The following is a 20,065-nucleotide window of genomic DNA, read 5'->3' as shown; positions in this document are numbered from 1 at the left end:
GAGCCACTCTACTCTGTGCCAGGCACTGTAATAATAATAATAATAATAATGATGGCATTTATTAAGCGCTTACTATGTGCACAGCACTGTTCTAAGCGCTGGGGAGGTTACAAGGTGATCTGGTTGTCCCACAGGGGGCTCACAGTCTTAATCCCCATTTTACAGATGAGGTAACTGAGGCACAGAGAAGTTAAGCGACTTGCCCAAAGTCACACAGCTGACAAGTGGCGGAGCCGGGATTTGAACCCATGACCTCTGACTCCAAAACCCGGGCCCTTTCCACTGAGCCACGCTGCTTCTCACTGTACTAAGCACTGGGATGGATACAAGCAAATCGAGTTGGACAAAGTTCCCGGTCTCATGAGGGGCTCAAGGTCTCAATCCCCATTTTACAGATGAGGTAAACAAGGCGCAGAGAATAATAATAATAATGATGGCATTTATTAAGTGCTTACTATGTGCAGAGCACTGTTCTAAGCGCTGGGGAGGTTAACAAGGTGATCAGGTGGTCCCACGGGGGGCTCACAGTCTTCATCCCCACTTTACAGATGAGGAAACTGAGGCCCAGAGAAGTGAAGTGACTCATCCGAGGTCACCCAGCAGAAAAGTGGCAGATCCGGGATTAGAACCCAGGTCCTTCTGACCTGTGCTCTATAATAATAATAATGGTACTTGTTAAGCGCTGTGTGCCAAGCACTGCTGTAAGCACTGGGGTATATGCATATATATTTGTACATATTTATTACTCCATTTATTTATTTATTTTATTTATACATATTTATTCCATTTATTTTATTTTGGTAATATGTTCTGTTTTGTTGTCTGTCTCCCCTTTCTAGACTATGAGCCCGCTGTTGGGTAGGGACTGTCTCTATATGTTGCCAACTTGTACTTCCCAAGCGCTTAGTACACTGCTCTGCACACAGTAAGCGCTCAATAAATATGATTTATTGATTGATTACTATTATTATAATATATACAACACATATAATGTGCACATAGTAAGCGCTCAATAAATACAATTGATGATTGATGATATAATAATTATAATTAATAATAATAATAATAATGGTATTTTTAAGCACTTAGTATACGCCAGACACTGCGCTAAGCTCTGGGGCGGATTCATTCATTCAATCACCCACTGTTGGGTAGGGACTGTCTCTATATGTTGCCAACATGTCCTTCCCAAGCGCTTAGTACAGTGCTCTGCACACAGTAAGCGCTCAATAAATACGATTGATTGATTGATTAATCATTAGTTATCATTATCATTAGATATTAGATATCATTTTATAACCACCCATGCAGGCAATAAGGCAGGATGAAATGAAATGCCGTTTTTAAACGCGCTTACAATTCTCAGGCAGCCGATGAAGAGGATGGGAACGACCAGAACGATGCAAGAAAATGTCACCCAGAACACAGAATCATCCCGGAAAATCTTCAAGTCTCCTGGAAAGGTAAAAAAAGCCAAAAGTTAGCTCCATCGGAGAACTGACGGGTTTGCCACTTGAATATTCCGGTAGCCCAGTCGGGCGAGCTTCGTCTAGCGGGAAGAAGCCAGGATCGGAGGTCAGGAGGCGTGTGGGTCCTAATCAATCAATCAGTCAATCGTATTTATTGAGCGCTTACTGTGTGCAGAGCACTGGACTAAGCGCTTGGGAAGTACAAGTTGGCAACATATAGAAACGGTCCCTATCCAACAGTGGGCTCACAGTCTAGAAGGGGGAGACAGAGAACAAAACCAAACATATTAACAAAATAAAATAAATAGAATAGATTGTACAAGTAAAATAAATAAATAGAGTAATAAATATGTACATATACATATGTATATGGTCACGGGTTCAAATCCTGGCTCCACCACTTGTCAGCTGTGGGACTTTGGGCAAGTCACTTCACTTCTCTGGGCCTCAGTTCCCTCATCTGGAAAATGGGGATGAAGACTGGGAGCCCCCCGTGGGACAACCTGATGACCTTGTAACCTCCCTAGGGCTTAGAACAGTGCTTTGCATATAGTAAGTGCTTAATAAATGCCATTATTATTATTATTGTTATTATTATTATTATTAAGCAGCAGCTTGCCCAAGGTCACACAGCAGGCATATGGCTGAATTGGGAATAGAACCCATGACCTTCAGGCCTGGGCTCTAGCCACTATGCCACATTGCTTCTCAGCGTTTGTAAACACGCTCCCTGCCCGCAACGTGCTTACAGTCTACAGGCCTCAGGCACCGCTTGTCTGCTCTGTGACTTTAGGCAAGTTACTTAACTTCTCTGTGCCTCGGTTACCTCATCTGAAAAATGGGAATTGAGACTGTGAGCCCCCCATTATAAATAGTAAGCGCTCAATAAATACGATTGATGATGATGATGATGATGAATATATATTATATATTATTCTATGATATACATAATAGAGAACCAGTGTGGCTTAGTGGAAAGAGCCCGGGCTTGGGAGTCAGAGGTCATGGGTTCAAATTCCGGCTCCGCCACTTGTCAGCTGTGTGACTTTGGGCAAGTCACTTCACTTCTCTGAGCCTCAGTTACCTCATCTGGAAAATGGGGATTAAGACTGTGAGCCCCCCGTGGGACAACCTGATCACCTTGTAAGCTCCCCAGCGCTTAGAATAGTGCTTTGCACATAGTAAGTGCTTAATAAATGTCATTATTATTATTATTTTTATTATTATTAAAATGTTGATGAAGGGAGTGACTGTCCAGGGAACCTCGCCAGTTCTTTGGGCAGTCCTCCAGTATTATTATCACTTAAGGTCCCACAACAATTGGGCGACTAACTCTGGTATTTGGCTTTGTCTAATTTTCAATATAAGCCCCGCATTAGTCCCTTTCTCTTCAGAGTCTCACCCGTAGGGAAGACATCCTGCTTCGGATTTTCCTCTTTGGGCAGTCCTCCAGTATTATTATCACTTAAGGTCCCACAACAATTGGGCGACTAACTCTGGTATTTGGCTTTGTCTGATTTTCAATATAAGTCCCGTGTTAGTCCCTTTCTTTTCAGAGTCTCACCCGTAGAGAAGACGTCCTGCTCGGGATTTTCCTCTTTGGGCACTCCTCCAGTATTATTATCACAACAATTGGGCGACTAACTCTGGTATTTGGCTTTGTCTGATTTTCAATATAAGTCCCGTGTTAGTCCCTTTCTCTTCGGAGTCTCACCCGCAGAGAAGACATCCTGCTCGGGAATTTCCTCTTTGGGCAGTCCTCCAGTATTATTATCACAACAATTGGGCGACTAACTCTGGTATTTGGCTTTGTCTGATTTTCAATATAAGTCCCGTGTTAGTTCCTTTCTCTTCGGAGTGTCACCTGTAGAGAAGATGTCCTGCTCGGGATTTTCCTCTTTGGGCAGTCCTCCAATATTATTATCACTTAAGGTCCCACAACAATTGGGCGACTAACTCTGGTATTTGGCTTTGTCTGATTTTCAATATAAATCCCGTGTTAGTCCCTTACTCTTCGGGGTCTCACCCGTAGAGAAGACGTCCTCCTCGGGATTTTCCTCTTTGGGCAGACCTCCAGTATTATTATCACTTAAGGTCCCACAACAATTGGGCGACTAACTCTGGTATTTGGCTTTGTCTAATTTTCAATATAAGTCCCGTGTTAGTCCCTTTCTCTTCAGAGTCTCACCCGTAAAGAAGACGTCCTGCTCAGGATTATCCTCTTTGGGCAGTCCTCCAGTATTATTATCACAACAATTGGGCGACTAACTCTGGTATTTGGCTTTGTCTAATTTTCAATATAAGTCCCGCGTTAGTCCCTTTCTCTTCAGAGTCTCACCCGTAGAGAAGACGTCCTGCTTCGGATTTTCCTCTTTGGGCAGTCCTCCAGTATTATCATCACAACAATTGGGCGACTAACTCTGGTATTTGGCTTTGTCTGATTTTCAATATAAGTCCCGTGTTAGTCCCTTTCTCTTCGGAGTCTCACCCTCAGAGAAGACGTCCTGCTCGGGATTTTCCCATTCGGGACTCTGGAAGCTTTAACCGGGACTCACCAGCCTTGAAACCAGATGTAGGTGGTCTCCCGAATTGGTGATGTATATCTTATCTACTATTCAATCAATCAATCAATCAATCGTATTTATTGAGCGCTTACTGTGTGCAGAGCACTGTACTAAGCGCTTGGGAAGTCCAAGTTGGCAACACATAGAGACGGTCCTTACCCAACCGTGGGCTCACAGTCTAGATGAATTCTTCTTATTATCGTAGTTTTTATATGTATCTGTGTTTTTCTGTTCTATTTCCACCCTCAGTTATACTGTCAATCAATCAATCAATCGTATTTATTGAGCGCTTAGCGCTTGGGAAGTCCAAGTTGGCAACACATAGAGACGGTCCTTACCCAACCGTGGGCTCACAGTCTAGAAGAATTCTTCTTCTTATCGTAGTTTTTATATATATCTGTGTTTTTCTGTTCTATTTCCACCCTCAGTTATACTGTCAATCAATCAATCAATCAATCGTATTTATTGAGCGCTTACTGTGTGCAGAGCACTGGACTAAGCACTTGGAAAGTACAAGTTGGCAACACATAGAGATGGTCCCTACCCAACAGTGGGCTCACAGTTGAGAAGGGGGAGACAGAGAACAAAACCAAACATACTAACAAAATAAAATAAATAGAATAGATATGTACAAGTAAAATAGAGTAATAAATACGTACAAACATATATACATATTGTCCATGTATTCCTAATAAAATCTATGATTTGACACACTGTGTTTGAGTGAGTTCATTATTCTAGGCAATCCGAACCTCCAAATTGCTGCAGCTGCAAACAAGTATCTCCTTAACGATACACCACGCTGCCTCCCAAAACGTAATTTATTTATATTAATGTCTGTCTCCCCCTTCTAGACTGTGAGCCCACTGTTGGGTAGGGACCATCTCTAGATGTTGCCGACTTGTACTTCCCAAGCGCTTAGTACACTGCTCTGCACACGGGAAGTGCTCAATAAATATGATTGAATGAATGAATGTCTGTCTCCCCCTTCTAGACTGTGAGCCCGCTGTTAGATAGGGACCGTCTCTGGATGTTGCTGACTTGTACTTCCCAAGCGCTTAGTACAGTGCCCTGCACACGGTAAGCGCTCAATATGATTGAATGTCTCCCCCTTCTAGACTGTGAGCCTGCTGTTGGGTAGGGACCATCTCTATATGTTGCCGACTTGTACTTCCCAAACGCTTAGTACAGTGCTCTGCACACAGTAAGCGCTCAATAAATACGATTGAATGAATGAATGAATGAATGTCTGTTTCCCCCTTCTAGACTATGAGCCCGCCGTTGGGTAGGGACCGTCTCTAGATGTTGCCGACTTGTACTTCCCAAGCGCTTAGTACAGTACTCTGCACACGGTATGCGCTCAATAAATATGATTGAATGAATGAATGTCTGTCTCCCCCTTCCAGACTGTGAGCCCACTGTTGGGTAGGGACCGTCTCCATATGTTGCCGACTTGTACTTCCCAAGCGCTTAGTACAGTGCCCTGCACACGATAAGTGCTCAATAAATACGATGGAATGAATGAATGAATGAATGAATGTCTCCCCCTTCTAGACTGTGAGCCTGCTGTTGGGTAGGGACCGTCTCTAGATGTTGCCGACTTGTACTTCTCAAGCGCTTAGTACAGTGCACTGCACACGGTAAGCGCTCAATAAATACGATTGAATGAATGAATGAATGAATGAATGTCTCCCCCTTCTAGACTGTGAGCCCGCTGCTGGGTAAGGACCGTCTCTATGTGTTGCCAACTTGGACTTCCCAAGCGCTTAGTACAGTGCTCTACACACTGTAAGCGCTCAATAAATACGATTGAATGAATGAATGAATATGTTGCCAACTTGTACTTCCCAAGCACTTAGTGCAGTGGTCTGCACACTGTAAGTGCTCAATAAATATGATTGAATGAATGAATGAATATGTTGCCAACTTGGACTTCCCAAGCGCTTAGTCCAGTGCTCTGCACACTGTAAGCGTTCAATAAATATGACTGACTGACTGAATGAATGAATATGTTGCCAACTTGTACTTCCCAAGCGCTTAGTACAGTGCTCTGCACACAGTAAGCGCTCAATAAATATGATTGAATGAATGAATGAATGAATATGTTGCCAACTTGTACTTCCCAAGCGCTTAGTACAGTGCTCTGCACACAGTAAGCGCTCAATAAATACGATTGAATGAATGAATGAATGAATAAATGAATGAATGTCTCCCCCTTCTAGACTGTGAGCCCGCTGTTGGGTAGGGACCGTCCCTCTATGTTGCCGACTTGTACTTCCCAAGCGCTTAGTACAGTGCCCTGCATACGGGAAGCGCTCAATAAATACGATGGAATCAATGAATGAACGAATAGGGTCCCGGACCGCCTACCTAGGGGTGTGAAGAAGACGGCTGCGGAGACGAGGAATCCCAGCACCAGCCCGACGCACGGCATACAGACGACGAGCAGTCCGAATCGCCACCAGCAGGCTACCAGGAGGACGCCCCCCAGGCTCCCGGCGACGGCCGTGAGGGCCAGGCGAACTGGGCAAAGGACAAAATGAAATAAATAGAATAAATCTGTACAAATAAAATAGAGTAATAAATACATACAAACATATATACATATATACAGGAGCTGTGGGGAGGGGAAGGAGGTAAGATGGGGGGAATCAATCAATCGTATTTATTGAGCACTTACTGTGTGCAGAGCACTGTACTAAGCGCTTGGGAAGTACAAGTTGGCAACATAACTTGGGGAGCAGGAGGAGGGAGGAGGAAAATGTGAGCAAGGAGAGAGCATTCATTCATTCAATCACATTTATTGAGCACTTACTGGGTGCAGAGCACTGGACCAAGTGCCTGGGAGTACAAGCAGCGTGGCTCAGTGGAAAGAGCCCGGGCTTTGGAGTCCGAGGTCATGGGTTCAAATCCCGGCTCCGCCACTTGTCAGCTGGGTGACTTTGGGCAAGTCACAACTTCTCTGAGCCTCAGTGACCTCATCTTAATATAATAATAATAATAATGATGGCATTTGTTAAGCGCTTACTATGTGCAGAGCACTGTTCTAAGCGCTGGGGGGGGATACAAGGTGATCAAGTTGTCCCACGTGGGGCTCACAGTCTTAATCCCCATTTTAAAGATGAGGGAACTGAGGCTCAGAGAAGTTAAGTGACTTGCCCAAGGTCACACAGCAGACACGTGGTGGAGTTGGGATTCGAACCCATGACCTCTGACTCCAAAGCCCGGGCTCTTTCCACTGAGCCACGCTGCGTCTCTATGTTTTGTTTTGTTGTCTGTCTCCCCTTCTAGACTGTGAGCCCGCTGTTGGGTAGGGACCGCCTCTATACGTTGCCGACTTGTACTTCCCAAGCGCTTAGTCCAGTGCTCTGCACACAGTAAGTGCTCAATAAATACGACTGAATGAATGAACATAGAGGAGAACATTTACTCTGACGCAACTCAATCTCCAAGCGGGGAGGGAGGGATCCACTTTGGGCAAGTCACTTCACTTCTCTGGGCCTCAGTTCCCTCATCTGTAAAATGGGGATGAAGACTGTGAGCCCCCCGTGGGACAACCTGATCACCTTGTAACCTCCCCAGCGCTTAGAACAGTGCTTGGCACATAGTAAGCGCTTAACAAATACCATCATCATCATCAACACAGTGAGCCCATTATTCTAGACTGTGAGCCCGTTGTTGGGTAGGGACCATCTCTATATGTTGCCATCTTGCACTTCCCAAGTGCTTAGTACAGTGCTCTGCACACAGTAAGCGCTCAATAAATATGATTGATTGATTGACTGACTGTGTCTATCTGTTGCCCAATTGGACTTTCAGTCATTCATTCATTCATTCATAGTTATTGAGCGCTTACTGTGTGCAGAGCACTGGACTAAGCGCTCGGGAAGTACAAGTCGGCAACATATAGAGGCGGTCCCTACCCAACAACGGGCAAGCGCTTAGTACAGTGCTCTGACACAGTAAGCGCTTAGAAGAGTGCTTCGCACATAGTAAGCGCTTAATAAATGCTATCATTATTATTATTATTATTATTATTATAAGCGCTCAATAACTAGCTCTCTTCCTCCCTTCAAAGCCCTACTGAGAGCTCACCTCCTCCAGGAGGCCTTCCCACACTGAGCCCCCCTTTTCCTCTGCTGCTCCTCCTCCTCCTCCCCATTGCTCCCCTCCTTCCCTCTGCCCTACCCCCTTCCCCTCCCCACAGCACTTGTGGATATTTGTACATATTTATTACTCTATTTACTAATGATGTGTATTTAGCTATAATTCTATTTATCTATTCTGATGGTATTGAGGCCTGCCTACTTCTTTTGTTTTGTTCATTCATTCAATCGTATTTATTGAGCGCTTACTGTGTGCAGGGCACTGTACTAAGCGCTTGGGAAGTACAAGTCGGCAACCTATAGAGACGGTCCCTATCCAACAGCAGGCTCACATTCATTCATTCATTCATTCAGTCGTATTTATTGAGCGCTTACCGTGTGCAGTGCACTGTACTAAGCGCTTGGGAAGTACAAGTTGTTGTCTGTTGGTATGTTTGGTTTTGTTCTCTGTCTCCCCCTTTTAGACTGTGAGCCCACTGTTGGGTAGGGACTGTCTCTAGATGTTGCCAACTTGGACTTCCCAAGCACTTAGTACAGTGCTCTGCACACAGTAAGCGCTCAATAAATACGACTGATTGATTGATTGATCGTCTGTCTCCCCCTTCTAGACTGTGAGCCCATTGTCGGGTAGGGACCGTCTATGTTGCCGATTTGTACTTTCCAAGCGCTTGGTTCAGTGCTCTGCACACAGTATGCGCTCAATAAATAATAATAATAATAATAATGGTGGTATTTGTTAAGCGCTTACTATGTGCCAAGCACAGTTCTAAGCACTGAGAGGGATACAAGGTGATCAAGGTTGTTCCGCATGGGGCTCACAGGCTTAGTCCCCATTTTACAGATGAAGGAACTGAGGCCCAGAGAAGTGAAGTGACTCGCCCAAGGTCACACAGCTGACAAGTGGCGGAGCCGGGATTCGAACCCATGACCTCTGACTCCCAAGCCCGGGCTCTTTCCACTGAGCCACACTGCTTCTCTTTTAGACTGTGAGCCCAACTTTTAGACTGTGAGCCCACTGTTGGGTAGGGACCATCTCTAGATGTTGCCAACTTGGGCTTCCCAAGCGCTTAGTACAGTGCTCTGCACACAGTAAGTGCTCAATAAATACGATCGATTGATTGATTCTCTGATTGAATACGACTGAATGAATGAATATGACTGAATGAATGAAAAGCAAACAGGGCCAGGGGTGACCTCTGGGCGGGCCCCGATTCATTCAGTCATTCATTCAATCGTACTTATTGAGCGCTGTGTGCAGCGCACTGTCCTGAGCACTTGGGAAGTACAAATCGGCAACAGGTAGAGACAAAGAGATAGAGACAACCCACTGAGCAGTGTGACTCAGTGGAAAAGAGCCCGGGCTTTGGAGTCAGAGGTCAGGGTTCAAATCCCGGCTCCGCCAACTGCCAGCTGTGTGACTTTGGGCAAGTCACTTCACTTCTCTGGGCCTCAGTTACCTCACCTGGAAAATGGGGATTAAGACTGTGAGCCCCACGTGGGACAACCTGATCACCTTGTAAACTCCCCAGCTCTTAGAACAGTGCTTTGCACATAGTAAGTGCTTAATAAATGCCATTATTATTATTAATCAATCAATCATATTTATTGAGCACTTACTGTGTGCAGAGCAGTGTACTAAGCACTCGGGAAGTACAAGTTGGCAACATCTAGAGACGGTCCCTACCCAACAGCGGGCTCACAGTCTAAAAGGGGGAGACAGACAACAAAACCAAACATACTAACAAAATAAAATAAATAGAATAGATATGTACAAGTAAAATATTAAAAATATTAATCCCTACCCGACAACAGGCTCACAGTCTTGAAGGGGGAGACAGACAACAAAACAAAACGGGCATCAATACCATCAGAATAAATAGAATTATAGCCATATACACATCATTAGGGGAAGCAGCGTGGCTCAGTGGAAAGAGCCCGGGCTTTGGAGTCCGAGGTCATGGGTTTGAATCCCGGCTCTGCCAATTGTCAGCTGTGTGACTTCGGGCAAGTCACTTCACTTCTCCGGGCCTCAGTTCCCTCATCTGGAAAATGGGGATGAAGACTGTGAGCCCCCCGTGGGACCACCTAATCACCTTGTAACCTCCCCAGCGCTTAGAACGGTGCTTTGCACATAGTAAGCGCTGAATAAATGCCATTATTATTGTTATTAGACTGTTTTAGCCTGTGAGCCCACTCTTTTAGACTGTGAGCCCACTGTTGGGTAGGGACTGTCTCTATATGTTGCCAACTTGTACTTCCCAAGCGCTTAGTACAGGGCTCTGCACACAGTAAGCACTCAATAAATATGATTGATTGATTGATTGATTATTAATAATAAAATAAGGTGATAATATGTACAAATATAAACAAGTCTGTGGGGAGGGGAAGGGGGTAGGGCAGAGGGAGGGAGGGGGGCGATTTCTCACGTGGACGTCTAGGACAGAGAACTCATATAGTTCCCCTGACCAACCCGTTGCCACCCTCGAAGGCAATGTTCTGGGTTGGCTAGTCAATCAATCAATCATATATTTATTGAGCACTTACTGTGTGCAGAGCACTGTACTAAGCGCTTACTTACTAAGAGCTTACTAAGCTAGTCTACCGGAGTGACCCAATAACGGCACGGGAAGAAACCTGGGTTGGGTGGTCCATTGGCCTGACCCAGTAATCCCAGCCTTCTGGCCCAAGTGGTCAACTGGTTTAACCCATTAAGGGCACTGGATTCCTCTCTAGACGGTAAGCTCGCTATGAGCAGGGAATGTGTCTGTTATATATTGCTGTGCCGTACTTTGCCAAGCTCTTAGTCCAGTGCTCTGCACACAGTAAGCGCTCAATAAATACGATTGATTGACCGGGCCATTGGCCTGACCCAATAATGGCACTGGCCGCAATCCTGAGGTGGGTGGTCCATTGGTCAGGCCGAGCAACGGCCCTGCCAAGTTCTTAGTACAGTGCTCCGCACACAGTAAGCGCTCAATAAATAATACGATTGATTGATTGGTCAGACCGAGCAACGGCCTTGCCAAGCTCTTAGTACAGTGCTCCGCACACAGTAAGCTCTCAATAAATAATACGATTGATTGATTGGGCCACTGGCCTGGCCCAATAATGGCACTGGCCGCAATCCTGAGGTGGGTGGCCCATTGGTCAGACCGAGCAACGGCACTGCCAAGTTCTTAGTCCAGTGCTCTGCACACAGCAAGCGCTCAGTAAATACGATTGATTGATTGGGCCACAGTCTGGACTACTGCATCAGCCTTCTCTCTGATCTCCCATCCTCGTGTCTCTCCCCACTTCAATCCATACTTCATGCTGCTGCCCGGATTGTCTTTGTCCAGAAACGCTCTGGGCATGTTAGTCCCCTCCTCAAAACTCTCCAGTGGCTACCAATCAACCTGCGCATCAGGCAGAAACTCCTCACCCTGGGCTTCCAGGCTGTCCATCCATCCCCTCGCCCCCTCCTCCCTCACCTCCCTTCTCTCCTTCTCCAGCCCAGCCCGCACCCTCCGCTCCTCCGCCGCTAATCTCCTCACCGTACCTCGTTCTCGCCTGTCCCGCCATCGACCCCCGGGCCTGGAATGCCCTCCCTCTGCCCATCCGCCAAGCTCGCTCTCTTTCTCCTTCCAAGGCCCTACTGAGAGCTCACCTCCTCCAGGAGGCCTTCCCACACCCAGCCCCCTCCTTCCTCTCCCCCTCCTCCACCTCTCCATCCCCCCCCGCCCTCCCTCCTTCCCTTCCCCACAGCACCTGTATGTATGTACATGTGTGTACAGATTTATTACTCTATTTATTTATTTATTTATTTATTTTACTTGTACATATCTATTCTATTTATTTTATCTTGTTAATATGTTTTGTTTTGTTGTCTGTCTCCCCCTTCTAGCCTGTGAGCCCACTGTTGGGTAGGGACCATCTCTATATGTTGCCAACTTGTACTTCCCAAGCGCTTAGTACAGTGCTCTGCACACAGTAAGCGCTCAATAAATACGATCGATTGATTTGCACATAGTAATCACTTAATAAATGTCATCATCATCATCATCATCACACACTAAGCACTCAATAAATACGATTGAATGAATGAATGAATCTACCCCAGCACTCCTGGTAGTATTTGGCACATAGTAAATGCTTAACAAATATTATTATTATTATTATTATTATTATTATTATCATTATCAGGAGAAGCAGCATGGCATAGTGGGCTTGGGAGTCAAAGAACCTAGATTGTTTGTTTTGTCTTCTGTTTTGTTTTGTTGTCTGTCTCCCCCTTCTAGACTGTGAGCCCACTGTTGGGTAGGGACCGTCTCTATAAGTTGCCAACTTGGACTTCCCAAGCGCTTAGTACAGTGCTCTGCACACAGTAAGCGCTCAATAAATACGATTGATTGATTGATTGTAATCCCAGCTCCACCACTTGTCTGCCATGTGACCTTGGACAAGTCACTTCCCTCTCAAAGCCTCAGTTCCTTCATCTGCAAAATGGGGATTCCATCCCTGTTCTCCCTCCTTCCCAGACAATGAGCCCCATTTCGGTCCTGATCAATCAATCAATCAATCGATTGCATTTATTGGGCGCTTACTGTGTGCAGAGCACTGGACTAAGCGCTTGGGAAGTACAAGTTGGCAACATCTAGAGACGGTCCCTACCCAACAGTGGGCTCACAGTCTAAAAGGGGGGAGACGGAGAACAAAACCAAACATACTAACAAAATAAAATAAATAGAATAGATATGTACAAGTTAAATAAATAAATAAATTAGCTACCTTAAAAACTTTTTGTTTTTGTATCTTGTATCTTGTATGACGATCTTGTATCTACCTCAGCGCTTGGTACAGAATAAGCGCTAAACAAATTCCATCATCATTATTATTATCACTGTTATTGTTATTACAGAGAACTCCACATTTAACCAGCGCTTAGAACAGTGCTTTGCACATAGTAAGCGCTTAATAAATACCATTATTATTATTTAACCACGGGACCTTACGAAGCCGGATCCTTTTCGCTTACCGTCATAGCCGAGAGGAGTCAGCCACGTGATGGTTATGAAGAACAAAAATCCCACGTGGATAAAGCCAATGAAGAGCAACTCTGAAAATACACCGCAAAAAGAAAACGACTTTTAGGCGATTGCTGTAAGTGCCCGGGCTTTGGAGTCAGAGGTCATGGGTTCAAATCCCGGCCCCGCCAATTCATTCATTCATTCGTTCAATCGTATTTATTGAGCACTTACCGTTTGCAGAGCACTGTGCTAAGCGCTTGGGAAGTACAAGTTGGCAACATATAGAGACGGTCCCTAGTGTCAGCTGTGTGACTTTGGGCAAGTCACTTCCCTTCTCTGTGCCTCAGTTCCCTCATCTGTACAATGGGGATGAAGACTGCGAGCCCCCCGTGGGACAACCCGATCACCTTGTAATCACCTCTTTTAGACTGTGAGCCGACTGTTGGGTAGGGACCGTCTCTATATGTTGCCAACTTGTACTTCCCAAGCGCTTAGTACAGTGCTCTGCACACAGTAAGCGCTCAATAAATACGATCGATTGATTGATTGTAACCTCCCCAGTGCCAAGAACAGCCCTTTGCACATAGTAAGCGCTTCATAAATGCCATCATCATCCTCATCACCTCAGGAAGCCGCTACCGTAGTCAACCCCCAGCCTCTCGTCGGCTGTATGACCTTGGGTGAGTCACTGACTTCTCTGTGCCTCGGTTACCTCATCTGGAAAATGGGGATTAAGACCGTGAGCCCCAAGTGGGACAAGGACTCGGTCCAACCTCGTATCTACCTCAGTATTTCTAGACTGTGAGCCCGTCGTTGGGTAGGGACCGTCCCTAGATGTTGCCGACTTGTACTTCCCAAGCGCTTAGTACAGTGCTCTGCACACAGGAAGCGCTCAATAAATACGGGAAGCGCAATTTATTCATTTCTACTAATGTCCGTCTTCCCGCTCCAGTCTCTTAGCACCCTGTGGGCCTGAAATCTGGCTACCAACTCACGTCAATTAATCAATGGAATTTATTGAGGCCTTACTATGTGCTAAGCACTTGGGAGAGTACAGTGTAGCGTAATAATTTATAAGAATTATAATTTATGGTCTAATTATATTATATAATATAATGTCCAGTATTAAGACAATAGAAGAATACTTCATAATGGTTAGAATGATGTATGATGTATTATTATAATCTGTAGTGTGATTATAATATAATTTATAATATTAAGGCATTGATATAAATCAATACATAACGTATAGAAGAAATAAATCCTAGATATAACAAGTTAATTACAGATAGAAAAAATAAATTACAGATTTTTACAGAGTCCCCACTTAAGCCTCCCTTTTTTCCTGGCTCATTTCTGTGTCTATTCACTTAATGTCAATTACATTCATTATTGGCTTAATATCCATTCATGTTAATATAATGTATAATTTCGATCATTGTAAATGTATGTACTAAGCACTGGGGTGGAAATATATATATATACACCACTAAATGTACCAATTCTATATTGGCATATTCTTGATTCTATACCAATATATATATATGTTGGTATATATGGTACCAATAATTCTTAAAATATATACATTCTTAATTCTATACCTATATATGTGTATATATATATATATAGGTATAGAATTAAGAATGTATACCAATAATTCTTCAAATATATACATTCTTAATTCTATACCTATATATGTGTGTGTGTATATATATATACATATATATATACATATATATATACATATATATATACATATATATACATATATATAGGTATAGGTATATATATATACATATATATACATATATATATAGGTATAGAATTAAGAATGTATATATTTGAAGAATTATTGGTACCATATATACCAACATATATGCATATACATATATTTTAAGAATTATTGGTACATATACCAACATATATATACATATACATATATATACAGTATATATTCTTAATTCTATACCAATAATTCTTAAAATATATACATTCTTAATTCTATACCAATATATATACACATACCAATACACATATATATATTGGTATATAATTAAGAATGTATATATTTTAAGAATTACTGGTATAGAATTAAGAATATATATATATATTGGTATAGAATTAAGAATATGCCAATATACAATTGGTATATTCTTAATCCTATACCTATACCTATATATATATATATATAATATATTAATATTATATTAGTAATAATATATTACTAAGCACTTACTATGTGCCAAGCACTATACTAGGCGCCGGGTGGATATAAGCAAATAAGGTGGGACATAGTCCCTGTCCCAGCTGGGGCTCACGGTTTTCAACCCCATTTTGCTGATGAGGGAACTGAGGCCCAGAGAAGTGAAGTGACTTGCCCAAGATCACACAACGTGTCTGAGGCAGAATTAGAACCCACAACCTTCTGAATCCCAGGCCCGGGCTCTAGCCACTAGGCCACGCTGTTTCTCGATACAACACAACAGAAATTGGAATACGTTTCCTGCTCAAAATAAGCTTACAGTATAGAGGGAGAGGCGGGTGTTAATATGAATAAATCATTTTATACTCTATAATCCAGCGTTTAGAACAGTGCTTTGCACATAGTAAGCGCTTAATAAATGCCATCATTATTATTATTATTATTAATTTAAAGATACGTCGATAAGTGATGTGGGGTTGTGGGTACGGCTAATATCAAATGCCCAAAAGTCACAGATCCAAGTGAATAGACGGCGCAGAGGGAGAAAAAGCCAGGGAAAGGAAGGCTTAATTGGGGCATCTTTAAAGATCAATCAATCAATCCCCGTGGGACAACCTGATTACCTTGCAGCCTCCTCAGCGCTTAGAATGGTGTTTTGCACACAGTAAGCGCTTAATAAATGCCATTATTATTATTACTACTATTCTCTGTGCCTCAGTTACCTCATCTGTAAAATGGGGATTAAGACTGTGAGCCCCCCGTGGGACAACCTGATCACCTTGTAACCTCCCCAGCGCTTAGAACAGTGGTTTGCACATAGTAAGCACTTAATAAATGCCATTATTATTATTATTATTATTCTCTGTGCCTCAGTTACCTCACCTGTAAAATGGGGATTAAGACTGTGAGCCCCCCGTGGAACAACCTGATCACCTTGTAACCTCCCCAGCGCTTAGAACAGTGCTTTGCACATAGTAAGCGCTTAATAAATGCTATTATTATTATTATTATTATTATTATTATTATTAATTGAGCACTTACTGTGTGCAGAGCACTGTACTAGGCGCTTGGGAAGCCCAAGTTGGCAACATATAGAGACGGTCCCTACCCAACAGTGGGCTTTATTTCTAACATCTGTGATTTATTTATTATATCTGTAAAGACGACGCAGAGGGAGAGAGAGCCAGGGAAAGGAAGGCTTAATTGGGGCATCTGTAAAGATCTGTCATTTATTTCTTACATCTATGATTTATTTATTATATCTGTAATTTATTTATTTGTACCAATGTCTGACTCCCCCTCTTGACTCTAAGTTCAATCAATCAATCAATCGTATTTATTGAGCGCTTACTGTGGGCAGAGCACTGTACTAAGCGCTTGGGAAGTACAAGTTCGCCGTGGGCAGGGAACATGTAAGCTCATTATAGAAGCTCATTATAGAAGCACTTCATTAGAGAAGCAGCGTGGCTCAATGGAAAGAGCCCGGGCTTTGGAGTCAGGGGTCATGGGTTCGAATCCCGGCTCCGCTGACTGTCAGCTGTGTGACTTTGGGCAAGTCACTTCACTTCTCTGTGCCTCAGTGACCTCATCTGTAAAATGGGGATGAAGACTGTGAGCCCCACATGGGGCAACCTGATCACCTTGTAACCTCCCCAGGGCTTAGAACAGTGCTTTGCACGTAGTAAGCGCTTAATAAATGCCATTATTATTATTATTATTACGGTCAAGAAACGTCTCTACTAATTCTTTTGTAGTGTACTCATGGCCACAGCACCTGTATATACGTATATATGTTTGTACATATTTATTACTCTATTTATTTTACTTGTACATATTTATTCCATTTATTTTATTTTGTTAATATGTTTTGTTTTGTTGTCTGTCTCCCCCTTCTAGACTGTGAGCCCACTGTTGGGTAAGGACTATCTCTATATGTTGCCAACTTGTACTTCCCAAGCGCTTAGTACAGCGCTCTGCACACAGTAAGCGCTCAATAAATACGACTGAATAAATGAATGTCTGTTATAATGTTCTATTGTACTCCCTCAACCACTTCGTACAGTAAGCGCTCAATAAATACGACTGACTGTGAGCCCACTGTTGGGTAGGGACTGTCTCTATATGTTGCCAGCTTGTACTTCCCAAGCACTTAGTACAGTGCTCTGCACACAGTAAGCGCTCAATAAATACGATTGAATGAATGAATGTCTGTTATAATGCTCTATTGTACTCTCCCAACCACTTCGTACAGTAAGCGCTCAATAAATACGACTGACTGTGAGCCCACTGTTGGGTAGGGACTGTCTCTATATGTTGCCAACTTGTACTTCCCGAGCGCTTAGTACAGTGCTCTGCACACAGTAAGCGCTCAATAAATACGATCGATTGATTGATTGACTGAACTTACAGTCAAGAGGGGGAGTCAGACATTGGTATAAATAAATCAATTACAGATATAATAAATAAATCACAGATGTAAGAAATAAATGACAGATCTTTACAGGCCTCGCGGAGGACAATCCAATCCGAATCTGTTTTATTGTATTACAGTGCTCTGCAAACAGTATTCATCCAGTCAGTCATATTTATTGAGCGCTTCCTGGGTGCAGAGCGCTGTACTAAGCGCTTGGAAACAAATAGAGACAATCCCTGCCCGACAGCGGGCTCGCAGTCTAGAAGCGGGGAGACAGGCTTTAATACAAATAAACAGGCATCAATAGCAGCAATATAAATAAATACAATTATAGATATATAATGTTATGTTGCAGTCTAGAAGCGGGGAGACAGGCTTTAATACAAATAAACAGGCATCAATAGCAGCAATATAAATAAATACAATTATAGATATATAATGTTATGTTGCCAACTTGTACTTCCCAAGTGCTTAGTCCAGTGCTCTGCACACAGTAAGCGCTCAATAAATACGATTGATCAATTGATTGACTGAACTTAGAGTCAAGAGGGGGAGTCAGACATTGGTATAAATAAATCAATTACAGATATAATAAATAAATCACAGATGTAAGAAATAAATGACAGATCTTTACAGGCCTCGCGGAGGACAATCCAATCCGAATCTGTTTTACTGTATTACAGTGCTCTGCATACAGTATCCATCCAGTCAGTCAGTCGTATTTATTGAGCGCTTCCTGGGTGCAGAGCGCTGTACTAAGCGCTTGGAAAGTGCAATTTGGCAACAAATAGAGACAATCCCTGCCTGACAGCGGGCTCGCAGTCTAGAAGCGAGACAAATAGAGACAGACTTTAAAACATATAAACAGGCATCAATAGCAGCAATATAAATACAATTATAGATATACAATGTTATGTTGCCAACTTGTACTTCCCAAGCGCTTAGGGAGCAGCGTGGCTCAGTGAAAAGAGCCCGGGCTTTGGAGTCAGAGGTCCTGGGTTCAAATCCCGGCTCCGCCACTTGCCAGCTGTGTGACTCTGGGCAAGTCACTTCACTTCTCTGGGCCTCAGTTCCCTCATCTGTAAAATGGGGATGAAGACTGTGGGACAACCCCCGTGGGACAACCTGATCACCTTGTAACCTCCCCAGCACTTAGAACAGTGCTTTGCACATAGTAAGTGCTTAATAAATGCCATTATTATTATTATTATTAGTAGTAGTAGTAGTAGTAGTACAGTGCTCTGCACACAGTAAGCGCTCAATAAATACGATTGATTGATTGATTTATACACATCATTAATAAAATTAATAGAATAATAAACATGTACATGTATACACAAGTACTGTGGGGCGAGGAGGGGGGTAGAGCAGAGGGATATCGGGGTGATGGGGAGGGGAGGAGGAGCTGAGGAAAGGGGGGGCTCAGTGTGGGAAGGCCTCCTGGAGGAGGTGAGCTCTTAGTAGGGCTTTGAAGGGAGGAAGAGAGACAGTTTGGCGGATTTGAGGAGGGAGGGAATTCCAGGCCAGGGGAAGGACGTGGGCCGGGGGTCGACGGCGGGATGGGCGAGAACGAGGCCTAACGGTGAGGAGATTAGCGGCGGAGGAGCGGAGGACGCGGGCTGGGATGGAGAAGGAGAAAAGGGAGGTGAGGTAGGAGGGGGCCAGGGGATGGACAGCCTTGAAGCCGAAAATGAGGAATTTCTGTTGATAAGCAAAGACACGGTAAGTTCTCAATCAATACCACTGATTGATCAATTGATCCATTCCACTTGCCGGTTAAGGAATAATAATGATGACATTTATTAAGCGCTTACTCTGTGCAAAGCACTGTTCTAAGCACTGGGGAGGTTACAAGGAGATCAGGTTGTCCCATGTGGGGCTCACAGTCTTAATCCCCATTTTACAGATGAGGGAACTGAGGTTCACAGAGAAGTGAAGTGACTTGCCCAAAGTCACACAGCTGACCGTTGGCAGGGCCAGGATCTGAACCCATGATCTCTGACTCCAAAGCCCGGGCTCTTTCCACTGAGCCACGCTGCTTCTCATAATGATGATGGCATTTATTAAGCACTTACTATGTGCAAAGCACTGTTCTAAGCGCTGGGGAGGTTACAAGGTGATCAGATTGTCCCTCATGGGGCTCACAGTCTTAATCCCCATTTTACAGATGAGGGAATTGAGGCACACAGAGAAGTGAAGTGACTTGCCCAAAGTCACACAGCTGACCGTTGGCAGAGCCAGGATCTGAACCCATGATCTCTGACTCCAAAGCCCGGGCTCTTTCCACTGAGCCACGCTGCTTGC

The 20,065-nt window shown here is 43.8% G+C and overlaps 1 protein-coding gene across 1 annotated transcript in view; it reads right to left on the bottom strand.

Moving 5' to 3' along the window:
* TM7SF3 (transmembrane 7 superfamily member 3) overlaps nucleotides 1-20,065 on the bottom strand; it is an 81,111-nt gene that overhangs the window by 12,903 nt on the left and 48,143 nt on the right. The window contains exons 8-10 of the mRNA XM_038765318.1: nucleotides 13,154-13,234; nucleotides 6,404-6,556; nucleotides 1,358-1,455 (exon numbers count right to left, since the gene is read on the bottom strand). Of these exons, the coding sequence (XP_038621246.1) occupies nucleotides 1,358-1,455; nucleotides 6,404-6,556; nucleotides 13,154-13,234 (332 nt within the window). The remainder of the gene's footprint in view (nucleotides 1-1,357; nucleotides 1,456-6,403; nucleotides 6,557-13,153; nucleotides 13,235-20,065) is intronic.

Source organism: Tachyglossus aculeatus, chromosome 2 (assembly GCF_015852505.1).
Source record: "Tachyglossus aculeatus isolate mTacAcu1 chromosome 2, mTacAcu1.pri, whole genome shotgun sequence".
Classification (NCBI taxonomy): Eukaryota; Metazoa; Chordata; class Mammalia; order Monotremata; family Tachyglossidae; genus Tachyglossus; species Tachyglossus aculeatus.
The sequence above is the reverse complement of the archived record's forward strand: the minus strand, read 5'-3'. Positions and strand labels throughout refer to the sequence as shown.